Source organism: Phyllostomus hastatus, unplaced genomic scaffold (genome assembly GCF_019186645.2).
Source record: "Phyllostomus hastatus isolate PE091 unplaced genomic scaffold, TTU_PhHast_1.1 phas_scaffold_93, whole genome shotgun sequence".
Classification (NCBI taxonomy): domain Eukaryota; kingdom Metazoa; phylum Chordata; class Mammalia; order Chiroptera; family Phyllostomidae; genus Phyllostomus; species Phyllostomus hastatus.
Window position 1 is genome coordinate 16,752,151 of NW_025334042.1, and position 20,684 is coordinate 16,772,834.

A 20,684-nucleotide genomic window follows, 5' to 3' on the forward strand; every position below is an offset into this window, starting at 1 on the left:
ATCATCCCCTAAGTCAGTTATTGGTGGGGGTGTGAGGAAGAGAGGCCAAGTAACATCTAAGGAGGAGGTGTCTAATGACTATAGTTCCAGGTGCTCATTTCTTTAATCAACCACATCAAAAAAATCACAAAGAAAGAAACCGCAACGAACAAAGGGAAAGGAAAAAACAACAGCCTCGTTCTCTACAGCCTCTTCTTTCCTTTCTTCCTCCTCAGGGTGGGGGGCCACATCCGGGGCCCAGGGCTGGGTCCAAGGCAGGTCTGCTAGGTAGACAACTAAGTTTCATTTCCTGTCAACCCCAGAGCTGAAGCAGGGTGTCTGAGGGCATCGTGGGGGCCTAGGGTTGGGTAGTCAACAGGCGCCACTTTAGGATTGATTCCCTCTTGCAGAATGGTCCATGGAGCAGTCCACTAGAATCAGTGCTTGCACTCCTCAGGTAGTACAGTCAAGACCAATGCATCCCTTTAGTTTTTAGGGGCTTCAACCCACACCCTCTCCTGTAACCATTAGGCTAAGGATAGGATGCTAGACCTGGCAGGGCTGAAGCACAATTGATGAAGGAGCAGGGGTTTAAAATGGCAGTTACAACAATTGCAATAACTGTGTATTTAACATACATGAGTTTTTATAGTCTTTTTGAGAGCTTCTGAAATGGGCCTCTGCTGAAAGTCAGGGAGGTGGAGCACAGGAAGGCAAGCTGTTACCCCACAACACTTCGGAAGCTTCATTTCAAAGTCTTAGGGTGTTCCTAGTCAGCCATGGACCTCAGTTTTTTGTTTTTTAACTGGGGCACGCAACCTGGTATTAAAAGCCAATATTGGCCTTCTCCCTGGTTCTAGCACTACTGTTGGAAATTAACCTAAACCAACGTAGGGTATTTGGAGGAAAGTAAAAGGAAAAAACAACGCGGGATTGGGGGAGGGCAGAAGTGACACCTGAGGAGAGGAACCTGCAGCCGGCCCCTCCCTGGCCGCAGGGGAAACGAGTTTAGCAGGATTTAGCCCTGAAGGAACAAGAGGTGCTGAAAAGTACGGGGGAGGGAGAACATTTGGGTTCCTATAAAGAAAAGGTAGAAGGCGGGGCAGGACTGCAAAGGGTGAGACCGTATGGGCCGGGATTATTGGCGAGTTGCCCCTTTTTCAATCCGCAGCGCCCAGAGACTTGGAAGAGGTTAATTACAATACTAACTGGGTCCGCCCAGAAGCCTTCACCCTGCCCTTTGACCCTGGGGCTCAGCCGGAGGAGGCTCCCGGGGTCCAAGGCCAGAACAAACCTAAGCCGTCTGCACTTCGCCACCTGAATCTCCGGGGCCGCCCAGGGGGTAGGGTCAGGCCAGGGCTGCCCGTCCTACTCCGCCGGCCGCCGCCTCGGCCGTGGAAGCCGCCTGCAACCCTGAGGCTGCTGAGACAGGTCACCGACCGGCAGTGCCCTCCGCCCTCTCTCGCCGGTCTCTATCCTGCGAGTGGAGCAGGGTGGCCCAAGGCAACTGGCACGCGATTTCGACTGCCCACCTCCTGAGAGAATTGAGGGTCTTCCATTCACCCCACAACACTAGTGCGCCCCAGTACGTTCCCGGAGTTTGCCTGACCGGCTCCATGTCCCCAAGCCGTCCTGGGACTTGGGCGCAGACCAGGGCCAGAATATTTTCCTTATTTATCAGGTCCCCTTTCCGGGTTGCAGGTGGGCCTTGCCACGTTTTCCCTCGCAGGTCCTGGGCGGACGGAGTGCCTGGAAGGAGAGGCCTGTGCCTCAGAATTCTCTCGGCTCCCAGAGGACTGCTGTATACGCAGCAGGCGCTCAATAATGGTATCAGTGGCAGCAAAAGAGCACACTGCTTTTATTTTACTAAAGTCTTCAGCTTCTACTCTCTTCCTTTCTCCACAAAATTGTGTGCTTTCCCTTTAAGACGAAAATGGTGGCTTGCTATGATCTGGACTCCACTTCCGGTGGGGAGGGGGCGGGACCCCAGCCCGCTCACGCCGGAAGTGGTTTGCGTTTTCAAGATGGCGACTCCCTATGTAACTGACGAGACCGGCGGTGAGTGCGGGAGGCGCGGAGCCGCTTTTCCCCGGGCTCTCGGGGCAGGGGTTCGGACTTGGAAAGGGGTTTGTGCCCCGCCCATCCCGGGGCCCCTCCTTTGCCCCGCCCTCCGGACCGCCTTCCCCATTCATTCTCTCCTTCGGGGTGTCACCTGCGCCCCCTTCTGGTCTCGAGTTTAGGGGTCTCTGCTTCCGGTCACCCAAACCCTGGGGTCCTTAACGCTGGCTGGCCCTACTCCAGGACCCTCACGGGCTTTTTATGTTTTCTCTAGCAGTTGAAGCTCCAGTATCTTCTTTGGGTTCTCCAGCTTTGGGGGTTCCTACACTCTTAGTTCTCTCCAATTCCTGCCCTCCCCTTCCTCCCCTCCCCCACTTTTACCTATACCTACTTTCTGCCCTACCCCAGCCACGTTTTAATTCTTTTTCTCGAAGCTGTATCTGTAGAAGATCTCTTCATTGCTACATAGTGCTTCTTCCACTCTTCCTCATCTTCACTGTCGGGTCACAGGTCCACAGGTGTAAAGGGACGAGGATCTTAATATAACTTTCAGCCTGAGTTTTCTTCTTGATGGCCCAACCCTTCTCTACTTTCTCAGTTTATAGTGCTAGGATTTGAGAGATCTAATGTGGAAGAAGGCAAACCAGGAATGTGTCTAGTGCCTTCTCAAGCCCACTGACAAGTTGGTAGAACCTACTATTCCTTCTGGCTAGAGAATTTCCAGTCTTGCTGATTGAGATGCTGAAGTGTCTGCTGTGTATATGAGCTTTATGTGTTGAAAACTGAAAATCAAGATTTTTCATTGTGGTTTTGTTCCCTCCTAATTTCCTCATTTTTAGAAAAAAAAATATCGTAGCATAATGATATCTAGTCATTGACAAGTGAATAAGGTAGTATGTGTGAAAGCAATTTATGAAGTGCTGTATAAGGCAAGATGTTACTGTTTGGGTTTTTTCTTTGGCCCTTATTGTGTATGTGTAGTCTTCTGTAGAAGTATTGAACCTGTGCTTTGGTATATATGGTCTGTTAAAATGTGCCATTTACGCTTCTTGCTTTGCTGCTTTTTATGTTCTTTACATCCCAACCACTACTCCTATGGTATCTAATGACAACGTAGGTATCTGCTACCTCTCCCCTCACATTTCAAAGTGGTCCAACATCTGTTCTCCACTCAGGAGGTCCTTTTTAAACTACCTTTTAAAAAAAGATTTTATTTATTTTTAGAGACAGGGAAAGGGAAGGAGAAAGAGAGATAGGGAAATATCAGTGTGTGGTTGCCTCTCATGTGCCCCGACTGGGCGGACCTGGCCAGCAACCCAGACATGTGCCTGACTGGGAATCGAACCAGCAACCCTTTGGTTTGCAGCCCACGCTCAGTGCGCTGAGCTACACTAGCCAGGGCTCAACTAGCTTCTTTTAATGTGTGCTTCGAAAATATTACTCAGTTTCCACTACACTTCTCTTTATTCTTAACTGTTTTCCTAAACTGATTTAATGAAAATCCAGATATCACATCTCATCTTCCCCTCCCATCAAGGGGTATCTTCTTTTCTCTATGACCATGTGGAGGGGAGGAAGAAATCACACTGTGTTTTTGCTTTCTCTTCCTACTTCCAGATCATTGATCTACCACTATCACACTAAACCTCATGGAAGGTATTGCCATACAATTATAGCCTTTTCTCTAAATCTTCAGGGCCATCATCACTTTTTTCTCCATTCTGCTTCTTGTTCTCATTCTCGGTATCTCCAGCACCTTTGGGATACTCTGATGTTACAGTTACTCAGCATGAGACCATTGACTTTCCGTCGTATTTTCAAACTAGCTACATATCAGAATCACTAAAACTTGGATCTCACCTATGATACAGCTTCCCCTTCAGGTGCTCCCCTCACTTATTTTAGCCTCCTTACCAGTCAGTGTTTCACTGTCTCCCATCCACGGAATCAGCATTTGCCCTCCTTAGGTTTGCTGCTTCTTGGCCTTTCCCATTTCATTGAATCTGTCATTACCTTCATGACTGTTTTGATGCTGCCCTTGCTAGACCTCTGTAACCAGCCACTATCACCATTGCTTTCTTCATTTGTTTTGATCTTCTATACTAAGCAAGCACTTACATTATCTTGAGTCATACCCATCAACTGTTTTCTTGGCTTGTGCTTCTAGGCCACAACATATGACTAGAGAAAAAGCACAGAAGCTAGCAGATGCAGTATAATGTAACTTAATGTTAACTTCTGCTGAGATCACAGCTTCTCTCCAATTCTTTTTTTTTTTTAAGATTTTATTTATTTATTTTTAGAGAGAGGGGAAGGGAGGGAGACAGAAAGGAAGAGAAACATTGGTTGGTTGCCTCTCCTACACACCCCTGCGGAGGACCAAACCCACAACCCAGGCAAGTGCCCTGACTAGGAAGCTACTGGCAACCTTTCAGTTTGTAGGACACCCAACCAGCTAAGCCACCTCAGCGGTCAGGGCTCCAATTCTTTTTTCTTGGTTTGCTTGCATTCTATCATGGCTATTCCCCCCACCTTTTCTAGCTCTCTGTGGCTCCCTTTTAATTATTCCTTTTGTGGCAGATGACCTCACTTTCCATTTCGTTGAAAAATTAAGGCCCATCATTTCTGTTTCTTTCCACAGCTTGATTTCTTGACTATCAGGTCTATACATACTATTTCTACTTCTTTTCTGTTTATTTGATCCTTAACTCTTTACAATTTTTATTTCTAGTACTGGTTTCTCCCAAGTTGCCAATTCCCTTTTCTGATTGTTTGGTAAATAGCTTTCATTCATGGATATGCTGTCACAACACCTCAAGTACAACCTGACCAAAATCCGTATCAGTTTTTGTTCCTTATTTCTTTTAAAGGCACCATTATTCTAGCCAACCCAAGATCAGCTTTTTTTTTTTTTTGCATTATTTCTCTCTTTCTTCTTAAAATTTTAAATAAATTTTATTTTTAAAAACATTTTCAGATTTAAAGAAAATTTAAGAAGATGATAAGACAATTCCCATATACCTTACACTCTCCCGTTATTCACACATTAGTAGGGTATTGTTATTGCAGTTAATGAGCCAATATTGATACATTAGTATTAATTAAAGTCCATACATTATTCAGATTTCTGTACTTTTTACCTAATTTTTCTTCTGTTCCAGGATCCTATCCAGGACACCACATTACATTAGTTTCATGTCTCCTTAAGCTCCTATATTGGCTGTGACAGTTTCTCACGCTTTCCTTGTTTTTGATGACCTTGACAGTTTTGAGGAGTACTGGTCAGGTATTTTGTAGGATGCCCTCTATTGGAATTTGTCTGATGTTTTTCTCATGATTAGACTGGGGTTATGTGTTTTTTTGGGGGGGGCATCCATTGAGGTAAAGTGACATTTTTGTCATATCAAGGGTAAATAGTGTTATGATTTTTCACTATTGATATTGACCATGGTCACCTGGCTAAGGTACTGTTTGTAAGGTTTCTCCACTGTTAAAGTTACTCTTTTTCCCTCTTCTTTCCATACTGTATTCATTAGAAGAATGGCACTATTCATAGCCCAAACTTTAAAAAATATTTTAAATTTATTGATTGGAGATAGAGGAATTTGGGGAGGGGGGAGAGAGAAACACGGATTTGTTCCACTTATTTATGCATTCATTGATTGATTTTTTTTTTTAAATCCTCACCTGAGGACATTTTTTTTTTCATTTGCTTTTAGAGAGAGAGGAAGAGTTGCCTCCTATATGTGCCCTAACCTCGGGTCGAACCTGTAACCTTTTGGTTTACAGGATGACACTCCAACCAAATGTGCCACACTGGCCAGGGCTTCATTGGTTGATTCCTGTATGTGCCCCGACTGAGGATCGAACTGCAACATTGGCATATAGGGCTATGCTGTAACCAACTGAGTTACCTGGTCAGGACCTATTTTTTTTCCCTTTGTAAGAAAAATTTTCAATTACAGTAAACACTCAATATTATATTAGTTTCAGGTGTAGAGTATAGTGGTTAGACATTTATATGCAACTTGCAAAGTGATCCCCCAATAATTCTTGTACCCATCTGACACCATATATAGTTTTTACAGTATTATTGACTATATTCCCTAAACTGTACTTTTAATCCTGTGACTATTGTGAAACTATCAATTTGTACTTCTTAATCCCTTCACCTTTTTCACTCAGCCCACAAACCTTCCCATCTGGAAACTGTGTTTTTTCTCCATATCTATGAGTTTGTTTCTGTTTTGTTTGTTTATTTACTTTGTTTTTCAGATTCCACATATAACTGAAATCATATGGTATTTGTCTTTGTCTGGCTTATTTCACTTAGCATAATACCCTTTAGATCCATCCATGCTGTCACAAGTGGTAAGATTTCATTCTTTTTTATGGTTGAATAATATTCCATTGTATATGTGTACCATGCCTTCTTTATCCATTCCTCTTTTGATTGGAGCATTTAATCCATTTAAATTTAAAGTAATTATTGAGCCCTGGCTGGTGTGGCTCAGTGGTTTGAGCACTGGCTTAAAACCCCAAAGGTCCCCAGTTTGATTCCCAGCCAGGGCACATGCCTGGGTTGTGGGCCAGGTTCCCCAGTTGGGGGCATGTGAGAGGCAACAGATTGCACATTGATGTTTCTTTTCCTCTCTTTCTCCCTCCCTTCCCCTCTCTTATAAATAAATAAATAAAATCTAAAAAATATGTTACTTTAAAGATTTTATTTATTCATTTTTAGAGAGAGGGGAAGGGAGGAAGATAGGGAAAGAAACATTGATGTGTGAGAAATATATTGATCAGTTGCCTCTTGGCACACCCCCAACTGGGGACCTGGCCCACAACCCAGGCATGTGCCTCAACTGGGAATCGAACCAGTGATCTTTTGGTTCACAGGCCGGCACTCCATGCACTGAGCCACACCAGCCAGGGCTAAAGTAATTATTGGTAAGTACATAGTTATTGCCATTTTATTGATTGTTTTCTGATTGTTTTTGTGGTTCTCTAGCTCTCTCGTATGTTGATGACTTTCTGTAGTATTGTGTTTAGATTCCTTTCTCTTTGTTTCTTGTGTATCTCTTGTAGATTTTGGTTTGTGGTTATGATGTGCTGCATATGTACTAAGCTATGTTTATAGCACTCTGTTTTAGGTTGGTTGCTTAAGTTTGAAAGGTACTGAAATCACTGTTTTTACTCACCCCCTCCATGTTTATATTTTTGTTGTTATTTTTTACTTCTTTTGTGTGAATGTGTGTTTGTAGCTATCCTTTAATTTATTGCTGTAATTATGCATAATCTTCCTACTTACACCTTTTAACCTTTGTACTAGGTTTAGTGTTGGTTGATCCACTGCTTTTACTGTGTTTGCTTTTGTCAGTGAGAATTTTTTTCATTATGATATTTTCTTATTCATGTTTTTTTCTTGTCCTCCTTCCTTGTTCCACCTACCCCCTCCCGCCTCCCCTTACTTTTTTCCTCTTTTTGTCCCTTTAACATTTCTTGTAATAACTGGTTTGGTGATGATGAACTCCTTCAGGTTTTTTTTGTCTGAGATCAATGCCCACATTTGAAGTGTGGAAAGTTTTGCTCCCTTCCTTAAGGATGGATAATTTACATGCATTATTTAGAATTCTTCTGCATGTGAGATTTGTCTCCTCTTCCATGTATTTATTCGGTCTTTTAATATTTATATCAGTATGGACCTTGGGTTATAATACAATACTGTTTTATTTATTGTATTGCTCAAAAGTTCCCTCTTTGGACGTTGGGAGCTCTTTTAGTTGGCCCCATGTACCTTTGGCATACCCCATCAGTGTGTCTGTTTTTGTTGTTTTAGCTATTCCTTACTTCCTGGCACTAGAATAGACTCCAGGGTTATCTTTTTAATTTTTACTCCAGTAGTAGAGTCAGACACTTCTCCAAGGAAACCTTGTTCCTTTCATTGGAGGATGATATAGGAAACCAAAATTAGCATTTACTGCTATTTGAATATTGTTTTGAGTCATTTACTCCTCTCCTGCTCCTTGTCCCACACCCATACCAGTTGTCATAATATTCTTCCGGCCTCACTGCCATTGCCCTATCCCATTTTCACTACTTGTTAGCTATATGGCCTTGAGAATTTTAAGCTGTGGGAATCTAAGCCTTAGGTTTCTTCGCAGTGAAATGGGAATAATTCCTAAAGATAGGATTAAAAAATATATATTTTATTGTATCTTTTCCATTACATTATAGGATTATGTTTGTTATTGTTTATGCAATTGCAGTTCTCACTTTTTCTCCCTTTCTTATCTCCACCCAGCCTAAACATAGGATTACTGTGAGAATTAAAATTTAAATGAAATAATGTATATGCCTGGCACATAGAAAGTACCCAACAAATGGTTCTGTAATTATTACTGTTATCTAATATTATTTATTATAAGGGTTAGAAGAAATTATGTATGCGAAGTGTCAAACATAGTACTTGGGTCATTCTAAGTACCGGATAAAATTCTAGTGTTCTTTATCCTGAAAATATTTGCTGTGACCACCTAAATTCATTCACCCAAAATCCACTGTTAAATTTGTCATGTATCCTTCTGATTGTTTTTTTTCCCGTGCATTTTAAAAACACTTTTGAGTCAAATGGCAGACACATTTTTATATCTTGCCTTTTTATTTAACCTTATGACTAATATTTTTCTTGCTATTAGAAACTCTTTGTAAACATCTTTTATAATACTAGCAGAATGTTTCATTGTTTGGACACATATCCTCTCTTGCCTTTCTTTTGTCATTAGACTTTTAGATTGTTTCCAGTATTTTTATTATAAGAACTCTATGGATATTTTTGTGCATAAATTTTTGCTTGCATTTAGGGTTATTTTCTTAAGCTAGATATCCCAGAAGTAGAATTACTGGGTTGGGGGTAAAAACATTTATTTATTTGATTTTACTTTAAAGATTTTATTTGTTTATTTTTAGAGAGAAGGGAAGGGAAAGAGAAAGGGAGAGAAACATCAATGTGTGGTTCCTTTTAACGTGCCCCCCTACTGGGGATCTGGCCCACAACCCAGGCATGTGCCCTGACTGGGAATTAAACCAGTGACTCTTTGGTTCACAAGCCAGCACACTCAATCCACTGAGCCACACCAGTCAGGGCCAAACATTTATTTTTTTTTACTAATTATAAAATTAAATCTCATTAATTGTAGAAAACTTGGAAAATATTTTCAAAAGTAGTGTAAAATATAAGTCACTCACGTGCTTGGTAATTCCAGAGCCCAAAGATGACTACAATTACATTTCCTTTTAGTTTTTCTTTCTATGCACACATTTAGCTTGTCTATATTTAACATCATCGGGGTCATAGCAAATGACTGTATTTCCCAAAATGTGACTCTCAGAACACATACTAGTCCTGTGAGATGTGCCACAAAGTAAATAAGCAAAATAAAAATAAGGTTCTGGAGTCAAATACATTTGGGAAATACTGTAAACCATATTTGGCCTTGGATGTTCACATGAATAAGAACATATTAACTCACTTAAGACTTGCTGATAAAAACAAAGTCTTTTTTTGTGTACTTAACCCCGAATCTCCCAAACTTATTTAACATTTTTTTTAGGTAGCCTTTGTTACTGTCTTATGGAAGTAGTGTTTACTATAACAAAAGCTTTGCGAAATGCTGAAAAATGATAGGACTATCTTATATTCTCTTATGTTAGCCAAATTGCTTTCTAAAGGTTTGTTGGTTTGTTTGTTCACCAACAGTATATGATTATACAGGCTTCACCACTTCTTTGACTGCATTGGTATTTATTGTCATCTTTAAAAATTCTTTCATAGCTCTGGCTGGTGTGGCTCAGTGGATTGAGTGCCTGCCTGAGAACCAAAGGGTCACCAGTTCCATTCCCAGTCAGGGCACATGCCTGGGTTGTGGGCCAGGTCCCCAGTAGAGGGGTGTGCGAGAAGCAGCTACACATTGATGTTTGTCTCCCTCTCTTTCTCCCTCCCTTCCCCTCTTTAAAAGTAAAATAAATCTTATATATGTATAATTTCTTAAATTCTAATTTAATTTTTTGGATTTTGTTTATTTATTTTTAGAGAGAAGGGAGGGAGGGAGCAAGAGAGGGAGAGAAACATTGATCAGTTGCCTCTCACACATCCCCAGCTGGGGACCTGGCCTGCAACCCTGGCATGTGCCCCGACTGGGAATCACACCTGTGACCTTTCGGTTTGCAGGCTGGCACTCAGTCCACTAAGCCACACCAGCCAAGACAGATTTTTATGATTTTATGTCACTTTCCCTCATTAAGCAGGGTGTGATAATTTATTCTCTTGAAATCTCTTATCAGTATGTATCATTGTCTCTTAGGATACTTAAGATTTTTATATTTTTGTCTTACTTGTTTGCCTAACTTATCTACCCCCCTGACTTAAACTGTAAATTTCTTGAAAGTGGGAACATTTTACTTGCTTCCTGTAGCACTTTGTGTAGTGCTTTTCTTTAGGGGGCTTTCAGCAATTTGTTGTGTTTAATTAATTTGTAGTCCAGCTTCTCTACTTTTCTGAAGCAATATTCTTGGACATATCTAGAGATTTCCAAATTGACAAAGTCTTTTCCCTAATCTCTCTGCAGTACTTAAGACTATTAATCACCTGCCCTTACTTAAAACTCTTGGTCTCCATGGCATAGCATAGCACTTGTTTCCTAGAGTCATTTTCTGTTATTGCTGACACCATTTCTTCCTTCAGGAAAATGATCATGACCATTTTTCCTGGTCATCCCTCCAAATTGGATCTTTTTATATTTTCTGTATTAGAAATTACATCTGGGTCTCACAGTTGTAGGCCCTGCCATCATCCTCAAGCTCAGATCTGTGACCCAGATCTCCTTTCTTTCTTGAAGCAGGTCCCAGGGATTCAGCAAACCTTTTTTTTCTTTTTTTTTTTTTTTTAGATTTTATTTATTTTTAGAGAGGGGAAGGGAGAGAGAAAGAGAGGGAGAGAAACATCAGTGTGTGGTTGCTTCCTGCATGCCCCCCAGTAGGGACCTGGCCCCCAACCCCTAGGCATGTGCCCTGACTGGGAATCAAACCAAATGACCCCTGGGTTTGCAGGCCAGAGCTCAATCCACTGAGGCACACCAGCCAGGGCAGGTTCAGCAAACCTTTAATAGTCTCTTCTACCTAACCCTTAGGCGTTCTCCCCAAGCCTTGTTGTGTTGTCTCTTCATCTTCTTGCTGTCCCTGAACACAGAGCCCTTTTAGATTTAGGAAGCAGATTGAGGATTAAAAACAGCAGATATGGGGAAATAACAAATCTTACAAAATTGTTATACTAACAGTCTCTAATCTGTAGTTTCTGGAAAATCTTGATAATTTGCCCTTGGATTTTATTTTTAGGGGTAAGAATCGCCAAACCTCTTCCTTCTGTTTGACTTTACCTTTGGATACTGTCAAGGCCAGAGAGTGGAATCTGGATAATATAAGTGTTATTTTGTGACAGTAGGTTATTTGTATCTCTGAGGGCTTTCAGTTAGGGTGACCATTCAAAAAGCTTCTGCCTTTTTGAAAAAATATTATATTTACTTTTTTTAGAGAGGTGGGAAGGGAGGGAGAAAGAGGGAGAGAAAACATCAATGTGTGAGAAATATATGTATTGGTTTTGCCTCTCACTTGCCCCTAACAGGGACCTTGCCCACCACCAGGCATATGCCCTGACCAGGAATTGAACCTGTGATGTTTTGATTTGCAGGTTGGTGCTCAATCCACTGAGCCATACCAGCCAGGGCTACCCTTTCTTTCCTTGAATTATATCTTTACTAGCCTTAAGGCTTCCACTGTAATCTCTGGGCAATTTACTTAAATATATGTTTCTTATCACTGTCCTTTTTTCCTTAATTCTATGTATACACTGCCTGTCTAGAATAGAATCAGTTATTTTTACAAAATTTTCTTCTCAGGACTTTTTTTGTATAAGTAGTTTTTATTCTCCAAGTTTTCACATTCAAAAGTGATATTGTAATTAGTTCATTTGTGTTCTTACTACCTTTCTTTCTCACTAGAATGTATGCTGCTAGGAAGCTAGACCCTTGCCTGCTTTATTCATTGTTGTATCCCTAGGTCCTGTTACGGTGTAAGTGCTCAATAAACATTTAAAATCCATGCGTGAATAAATGTTATTACCACATGCCCTACCTCCCACAGGTATGTTGTGAAAAAATAAGAATACATGTGAAAATCACCAAATTAAATCCACAGTAGCACCGTTGCGATTATTTCCTCTCCCTTTCAAACCTTGGCCGTCTTCAGGTCTTGTTGACTTGTTCCTCATGATGAACTTTTCCTTCATTTTTCTTTCAGCGTTCATGCAGAACATCTAAATCAAGTCTTCTTGCATTGTGGCTATTCTGGGTTTTTTTTTCTACCTTTAGTTTATGTTACATAGTTTCAGGTTAATCTTAGAGCCTGGCTTTAAGATGATCTGTACTCCCCGTTGGCCTTCAGTGTTCTCCCACAATTGGAAGCTCAAGTCCAAAGTCAAGAGAAGACTGGATACCTTTCATCTTCTAATTTACCTCTAGTCTCTTTTCCCATTACATATGCTTTTTGCCAAAAATATACGGGATTCTTACTGTTCCCTAAAATGATACATAAACTTATTTATTCATTAATTTGAATTGATTGCAGTCTTTTGTGGACCAAACCCTTTGCTTCAAAGATCAAAGACAAGACAAAGTTTCTGCTCTCAAGCAAGCAAACAATTATGTTAAACATGTAGAGAATGATAAAGGCCAAAACAGAGGCACTGGTGCACAAAGGGCAGCTTTTAACCTGTCTTGGGGCGGGCACATCAGGGAAGAATTCACTGAGTAGTTTATACTGGAACTTGACCTTTAAAGACCAATAGGAATGAACTAACATGTGATTCAAGGAAAGTCTGTTCCAGGCCAAAGCAAAAGCAAAAAGGCATAAAGAATAGACATGCCTCCAGGTGGATTTGTGAATATTTCAGTGGCTGGAGCAGAAAGTATGAGTAACTGGGTGCTACAAGGCTAGAGACTGGGTCAGAAGTCCTTTTGTATGTGGTTCCATTTTCCATGTACATACTCTGAGAACAACAGGAATCCAGGAAAAAATTTTAAGTAGGAATGTGGCTAGTCCAATTTGTCCCTTTGCTTATGTTGTCCCAAACGCCTGAAATACTTCCCTTTCTCCTTTCCTCATAGACAAGCCCCAAGCCACCTCCTACCTAAGTCCTGCTCACCTTCCAAAGATCACCACAGATGCTGTGTCCCCCTGAAAGTCCTTATAACTCACCTGGTTAAAAGTATTTTCACTCTCCTTTGTGTACCTATTCTCCAAGGTGTTTAGGTTTAAAACGTGAGATAAGATATTTTGAAAACCTACAATATAACAACAATAATGGGAATTTTTTAAAAAAGTGTAATTACCCTAACAAATTTTCATATTGCACATTTTTTCCTAAACTTACAAATATGTGTCTTGCTAAAATAAATAAACTTACAAGTATGCGTGACAATTAAAACCATGGTGTATATATGTATAAGTATGTTTTGTATTATGTCACATGATTTAAAATTTTTATTTTTAATGGGTGTATTGTAAATCATTCCTGTATGACTGGACGTGAAGTTTGTTTTAATTTTTAGCTATTTATGGATAATGCCATTTTTATATGATTGTCTCCCATTTTTTGTTTTTGTTTTTTCTGTTGGAACTATTTATGCTAAATTCTCAAGATCGTGATAACTAAAAGTCTTTTGCATTATTTTTGACTTTAACCTGCTAACCTTTATCCTTCCCCCAATCACTGAATTACCAAGTATTGTTGATTCTTTGATAACATACCTGGGATCAATCTCTTTCTTCCATTTTCACTGTTTCTGCCATTTCTGTCCTTCATGCCAGAATTATTGCAATTTTTTTCCTGATTTCCCCAGTCTCCAAAGTTTTTTCTCTCTCTTTTTTAAATCTTCACCTGAGGGTATGTTTATTGATTTTTAGATAGAGAGGAAAGGAGAAAGAGAAACATCGATGTGAGGGAGGGGATCAAACCTGCAACCTAGGTATGTGCCCTGACCAGGAATTGAACCCACAAGCTTTTGGCATATGAGATGATGCTCCAACCAACTGAGTCACTTGGCCAGGGCTCTGATATGTTCCCTTTCCTGTTCACTGTCTCATCGTGCCAGATTAATTGTCCTAAAGCACTGCTTTGGAAAAAAAGATGAATTTATTTGACAGATACTTAGTGAATGCATACTGTGTGGCCAGATACTAAATCCCTTAATTGGCACTTTCAGAAATAAACATTCTCCCTTCAATTACTTTACACCCGCCCTCTGACCCAGCCAAACTGGTTTATTTAACATCTGAACATTCCATCTACATTCCTGTGTCTGAAATTTTGTTTAGAATGAGCTTCTGTTTAGAATCCATTCTTCTTTCCCTTTTCTCAATTTTTGATTCTTTCTTCGAAGCCCCACCCAGTCTCAGCCCTCCCTCCCTGAGGCCTCTCAGTCTTTTTCATTCCTCAGTTTCTGCCTTTGCTAAACTGTCACAGCTAAGCAAACAATATCTTCATTCTCATGCATTCACAAGATAAAACTCTGAATTCTTTTACCTTGTTTTTAAGGCTAATATCTGGCCCCATTTTTTATTTCCCACCCGTCTTCCTATTAGTTCCTAATGTGAACTGCCTGACTCCCCTCCACCCCTCTGCTTTCTGTCCTGTAAATACCCTCTGCCGTTCCCATATCCATGCCTTTCTTTGCTCATGTTGTTCTTTTTCCCATCCCCTCTAGCTGTCAAATCTTATGTATTTTCTTTAACACATTTTTTTAGTTTTAATTTATTAATGATATTTGTATCTTGAACATGAAAACCAAATCATGTAACAATGTATAATACATATGTGGGGCCCATATACTTAAAAAAACAGAGCCCTGGCTGGTGTGGCTCAGTGGATTGAGTGACGGCCTGCAAACTGAAACGTTGCTGGTTCAGTTCCGGTTGGGACGTGTGCCTGGGTTGTGGGCCAGATCCCCAGTTGGGGGCATGTAACTGATCGATGTATCTCTCACACATCAGTGTTTCTCTCCCTCTCCTGCCTCCCTCCCCTCTCTCTAAAAAAATAGAATCTTAAAAAACAGAGCAATACATACATTGCTCTGTTTGTAATGAGTAATACAGGATACATACATACATATATATGGGCAAACGTATGTTTACAGTTGTTCATATGGAACAAGACATGCAGGTTATGATTATTACAATAACTTTATTAACTCTGTGTTTCGAGTACTCCCAACTAAGCCTACTTTTGCCATGCCCTGGGGGGTGTGTGTGTGTGTGTGTGTGTGTGTGTGTGTGTGAATGGTTTCTGCCACCTCTTCTTCCAGGTTATGTCTCTTAAGGTAACTAGCATTAAAGGTTTGGTATCTTCCACACCTGTCTCTTTCCCCTAACACAGATTGGACTTTTAAATGCTGCACCTTGACCCAACAAGAATGGGGGCATAGCCCTGGTTGGTGTGGCTCAGTGATTGATGCTGGTCCGAGAATCAAGGGGTTGCTGGTTGGATTCCCAGTCTAAGGCACATGGCTAGGTTGTGTGCCAAAACCCGGTAGTGGGTGCGTGAGGCAACCACATGTTGTTTCTCTCCCTCTCTTTCTCCCTCCCTTCACCTCTGTCTAAAAATAAATAAAATATGTTTTAAAAAAGAAAAGAATGGGAGCATAGCCCTGGCTGGGTTGCTTAGTTGGTTTGAGCGACGGCCTGTGCACCAAAAGCTTGCGGGTTTGATCCCCCACCCAAAGCACATACCTGGGTTGCAAGTTCCTCCCTGGTTCGAGTGAGTGTGGGAGGCAGCCAATAAGTGCTCCTCTCTTACATTGATGTTCCTCTGTCCCACCCTGCAAAGGCAATAAACCACCCTGCAAAAGGATTAAAAAAAAAATGGGAACATACTCTGCATTAGGGTTCTCAGAATGTCCAGGACACTTGGGTGTTCTGCAAGCATAACTATTTTCATTATACACTAAGATGTTATTTGCATATTTGCCGTGTTGACATTTTCACTGATATGCAAAAGCAGAGGTGGGTAAACTGCGGACCCTTAGCACTACTGAAGGTAGTGGACCAGCTACACTCATCAGTACATTCTTCACTGCCACATACTCATAGTAAATATCAGTTTTTCACCTAATATCATTGGTGATGCAATAAATGTTATTTTGGTTAAACACTGACTCTTGAATGCACATTTTTGTTTATTTTTCCTAGTTTTATTGAGATACAATTGACATATAACGTTTAAGGTATACCATGTGATAATTTGATATTTTTGTATATTGTGAAACATTTACCACAGTAAGTTAACAACATCCTTCATAGGGTTACTTCTGTTACAATGGGAGCATTAAAGCTACACTCAGCAGATTTCAAGTATACACAGTTTTGTTAACTGTAGCCACCGTGCTGTGCCTTGGATCTCTGGAACTTACCTTGCTTGTTTTTCTTTTCATTTCCTTCATCTTATAACTGAAAGTTGTACATCTTTTCAGTGTTCTCTGTGGACTAGCTGGGAAGTAAACATGGAACTTTCCGCTACATACTGAAGACTATGTCTCAAGGAGAAGTGCTGGCGCAACTGTCCCAGTCGAAAGCTAAATAAGCTTCCTTTTCATAAACAACTTTTTTTTTAAGCTTCACCTGAGGATATGTTCATTTATTTTAGAGAGAGAGAAAGACGAAGGGAGAGTGAGAAAGAGAAACATCAGTCAATTGCCTCAGACACCACTTTGACCAGAGACTGAACCTGCAACCTGTTGGGGTATGGGAAGATGCTCCAACCAACTGAGCCACTGCCAGGGCCACTGTTACTTTTTTTTTTTTAAGATTTTTAAATTTATTTTTAGAGAGAAGGGTGAAGGGAGGGAGAGAGGAGGAGAGAAACAATGGTGGGTCACCTCTGGCGCCCATGCCTACAACCCAGGCATGTGCTCTGACTGGAAATCAGGCTGGCGACCCTTTGTTTTGTGCCATGACACCCAACCTGGAGCCACACCAGTCAGGGCCACCATCTTTAACTCGAAAGAACCACTGACAAACTGGTAATTCAGACCTGGGTACATAGTCATAAATAATAGGCATTTTCCTGAAAATCAAGGAAATGGTCCTGTTATTTGAAGGAAAACAACTGAATATTGCCAATGACAAGGTTCAGGCCTTCAGGTGAACATTAGAATTTTGGAAAACGTATCTGCCACTGTGAGCTTGATAGCTTCCAATAAAGACTTTTCTGTGATATTAACACATGATTCTTTATATTACATAGTTAAATGTATAATATAAAAGTAAGGGAGAATCCTGAAATAAAAGATATTTGAAGGTCACTACCCATTTTTCTGCAACTTTTCACTTAGTGTATCATGAACACCATTCAGGTCAGTTCATTTACATCTAAAATTATTTTTTCTTTTTTTAAGATTTTATTTATTTTTGAGAGAGGAGAAGGGAGGGAGAAAAAGAGAGAAACATTAATGTGTGGTTGCCTCTCATGTGCCCCCTACTGGGGACCTAGCCTGCAACCCAGGCATGTGCCTGGACTGGGAATTGAACCAGCGACCCTTTGGTTCGCAGGCTGGCACTCAATCCAATGAGCCACACCAGCCAGGGCTAAAATTCTTTTTTTTTTTAATTTTATTAATTTATTTTTAGGGAAAGGGAAGGACAAAGAGAGGGAGAGAAACAGCCACGTGAAAGAGAAACTGATCGGTTGCCTCTCGCAAGTCCCCAACTGGGGACCTGGCCTGTAACTCAGGCATATGTTGACCAGAAATTGAACTGGCTACCTTTTGCTTTGTGTAACGATACCCCCAACCCACCGAGCCACACCAGTCAGGGCTCATCTAAAATTCTTTTCCATAACAGCATGGTGTTCCATCATGTAGATGAGCCATATCTATTCATTCATCCATATATTGATGGCCATTCAGGTTGCTTTCATCTTTTTGTTAAATAATGCAGGAATAAACATTCTTTACATATGTCCTTGTGCACTGATGCTTTTATATCTATAGTATGGATTCCTAAAAGTTGACCTGTTTTTCATGATTCATCTTAGCATTTTCCCTTCTTATAACATCTCTGTAGTCATTTCCCCTTGGTTTTGCTCCTTTTTAGCCTCTTAATCATTCACTGTGTTTTGATGTTCCCATGCTATGGTCTTGTTTTTTTTTAAAACTCTTCCTCTGTGCCTTTCTTGTCTCACCAACTAGATTATAAAAATAGAAACTCACTGAGGTCAGGGATGGTGTGTTATACAGTGTATAGGCACCCACTAAGTAACAGTGACCACGGCAGGACTGAGGGTTGCCATGAGAAAAGGATACCTTAATGCTTCCTTTTAGTGGCCAGATGGGTGCTGAGGAAAGCTGTGCGCATTCATGTATTCTTTCAATGGGAACTATTTGAAAATTAGAGTAATTCTCAACTGAATTCTCTCATTTCAGGCAAGTACATCGCCTCAACACAGCGACCTGACGGGACCTGGCGCAAGCAGCGGAGGGTGAAAGAAGGCTATGTGCCCCAGGAGGAGGTCCCCGTGTGCGTGGTTAGGCATGAGGAAGGGGTGTTTAATGGGGTCCTCACAGAAAGAACACATATGCCTATGAGGTCAGGGATGAATCTCCTGATGTCCCTAAACCCCAGGAATGGAAGGAGGGGACAACTGTCTGAGAAAGAAGAGGAGGGGTTGACTAGTCCTGTTCCTACAGCCTCTGTTCATCAGGACCTCCAAATAGCATTCAGAGATTTAGAGCTTTGAGACCTAGGGACCCTCCTACAACCTGCAAAACAGAGGAAAGTTAGGGAGGGACCAAGGGAGAGGAAGGAAGCAGAAAGGCAAAAAGGGTAAAGAGATTTAGAATGTTAAGAAAAGGGCTCTCCCTGGCTGTTGTGGCTCAGTGGGTTGGGCATCCTCCTGCAAAGTTAAGGGTCCCTAGTTCGATTCCTAGTCAGAGCACATGCCTGAGTTTCGGGCCAGGTTCCAGGTTGGGGGCCTTCGAGAGTCAACCAATCCATGTTTCTCTCGCACATTGATGTTTCTCTCCCTCCCTTCCCCTTTCTCTAAAAATTAAATAAATTATTTAAAAAAAAAGTGGAAGGTGGGGGATGGGTAGGGCAGGGGAGAATAATGAGGGGAAGATGGAGACAACTGTAATTGAACAACAATTTTTTATTTATTTATTTATTTATTTATTTTTAGAAAAAGAGAAAAGGGCTCAAGGCCCTGGCCAGGTAGCTCAGTTGCTTAGAACATCTTACTGATAGACAAGGTTGCGGTTCGATCCCTGCTCAGGGCACATAAAGGAATCAACCAATGAATGCATCAATAAATGGAACAACAAATCAGTTTCTATCTCTCTCTCACTCTCAAATCAATAAATAAAAAATTTCAAAGGAAAAGAAAAGGGCTCAAAATGATTGTTTAACTGTTGGCATCTCCTATTCCCTGCAGATATGAGAACAAGTATGTGAAATTTTTCAAGAGTAAACCAGAACTGCCCCCAGGGTTGAGCCCCGAGGCCACTGCTCCTATCACCCCATCAAGGCCTGAAGGTGGTGAACCAGGCCTCTCCAAGGCAGCCAAACGCAACCTGAAGCGGAAGGAGAAGAGGCGGCAGCAGCAAGAGAAAGGGGAGGCAGAGGCCTTGAGCAGGACTCTGGATAAATTGTCTCTGGGAGAGACAGCTCAACTCCCTAGTGCTTCACAGGGCTCCCGCGCAGTCCCTACAGCTGCCTCTGACCAGCCTGACTCAGCTGCCATCACTGAGAAGGCCAAGAAAATAAAGAACCTAAAGAAGAAGCTTCGGCAGGTGGAAGAGTTGCAGCAACGGATCCAGGCTGGGGAAATCAGCCAGCCCAGCAAAGAGCAGCTGGAGAAGCTAGCAAGGAGGAGGGCATTGGAGGAGGAGCTAGAAGACTTGGAGCTAGGCCTGTGATGCTTTTGGGGAATAGGGAATGGACTGCAGAACAAACCATGGGGCTCTCTGGGTCCTGGGGAATACGGGCAGCAGTCAGGAGGGGTACCTCCCCAAACTGGCTTACCTCCACCTCTCGTGGCCCAATTCTGCCCACCAGAGCCTAGCCTCTCCCTCATTCCTTCTGTTTTCTTCCAAACTCCTATTTTTTGGACTTTTCCCCCTCCTATTCCCAGTGTTCAAAAATCTCAGTGTTCCTTTGCTGCTGATTTGGGTGTCTTGTTCAAAAGAAAATTGGGTGGGTGGGAATCTCGAAGAACTGAGGTTGAGGGCAAGGGGAATACACTCAAGTCTTGGAGTCTTGGTTCCTTTTCACAGTGTTTATGGGTTATTTTCCCCTCCATCCCTGACCTCTTTTTTTTAAAGAACAGAATAAACAAGTAGACAAATTGTTGAGCTTTGCCTCTTTCTTTTCAACTTCTAGCAGATGTTTTATCTCCTTTAATTTGGCACAGGAAGAGAGGTTTTGGAAGTAATAATTCCTTTTAATTTTTAACAGTTATTTGAGTGTATGACCAAATTAGTAACACTGATTTCTGTATGTTTGTTCAGACGTAAGTGAAGAGAAATTAGTGTTATAATAAAATGAAA

At 41.4% G+C, this 20,684-nt stretch overlaps 1 protein-coding gene across 2 annotated transcripts; it reads left to right on the top strand.

Moving 5' to 3' along the window:
* The first annotated feature begins 1,578 nt into the window (after positions 1-1,578).
* PYM1 (PYM homolog 1, exon junction complex associated factor) lies at positions 1,579-20,482 on the top strand. Of its 2 annotated transcripts, none has more exons than XM_045829358.1 (3): positions 1,579-1,806; positions 18,564-18,657; positions 19,571-20,482. In XM_045829358.1, the coding sequence occupies exons 1-3, from the start codon at positions 1,596-1,598 to the stop codon at positions 20,052-20,054; spliced, it is 789 nt and encodes a 262-aa protein (XP_045685314.1). In that variant the 5' UTR covers positions 1,579-1,595; the 3' UTR covers positions 20,055-20,482. The 2 variants fall into 2 exon arrangements, with proteins under 2 accessions (XP_045685314.1, XP_045685315.1); XM_045829359.1 differs by lacking the exon at positions 1,579-1,806 and adding an exon at positions 12,157-12,231.
* The last annotated feature ends 202 nt before the right edge of the window (positions 20,483-20,684 follow it).

Bases quoted from the DNA above. Each gene is read 5' to 3' on its own strand.
- PYM1 (XM_045829358.1), top strand. From the start codon at position 1,596: ATGTCCCCAAGCCGTCCTGGGACTTGGGCGCAGACCAGGGCCAGAATA. The intron at 1,807-18,563 runs GTATCAGTGGCA...CTCTCATTTCAG, and splicing joins GCAGCAGGCGCTCAATAATG to GCAAGTACATCGCCTCAACA. The intron at 18,658-19,570 runs GTGCGTGGTTAG...TATTCCCTGCAG, and splicing joins CCCCAGGAGGAGGTCCCCGT to ATATGAGAACAAGTATGTGA.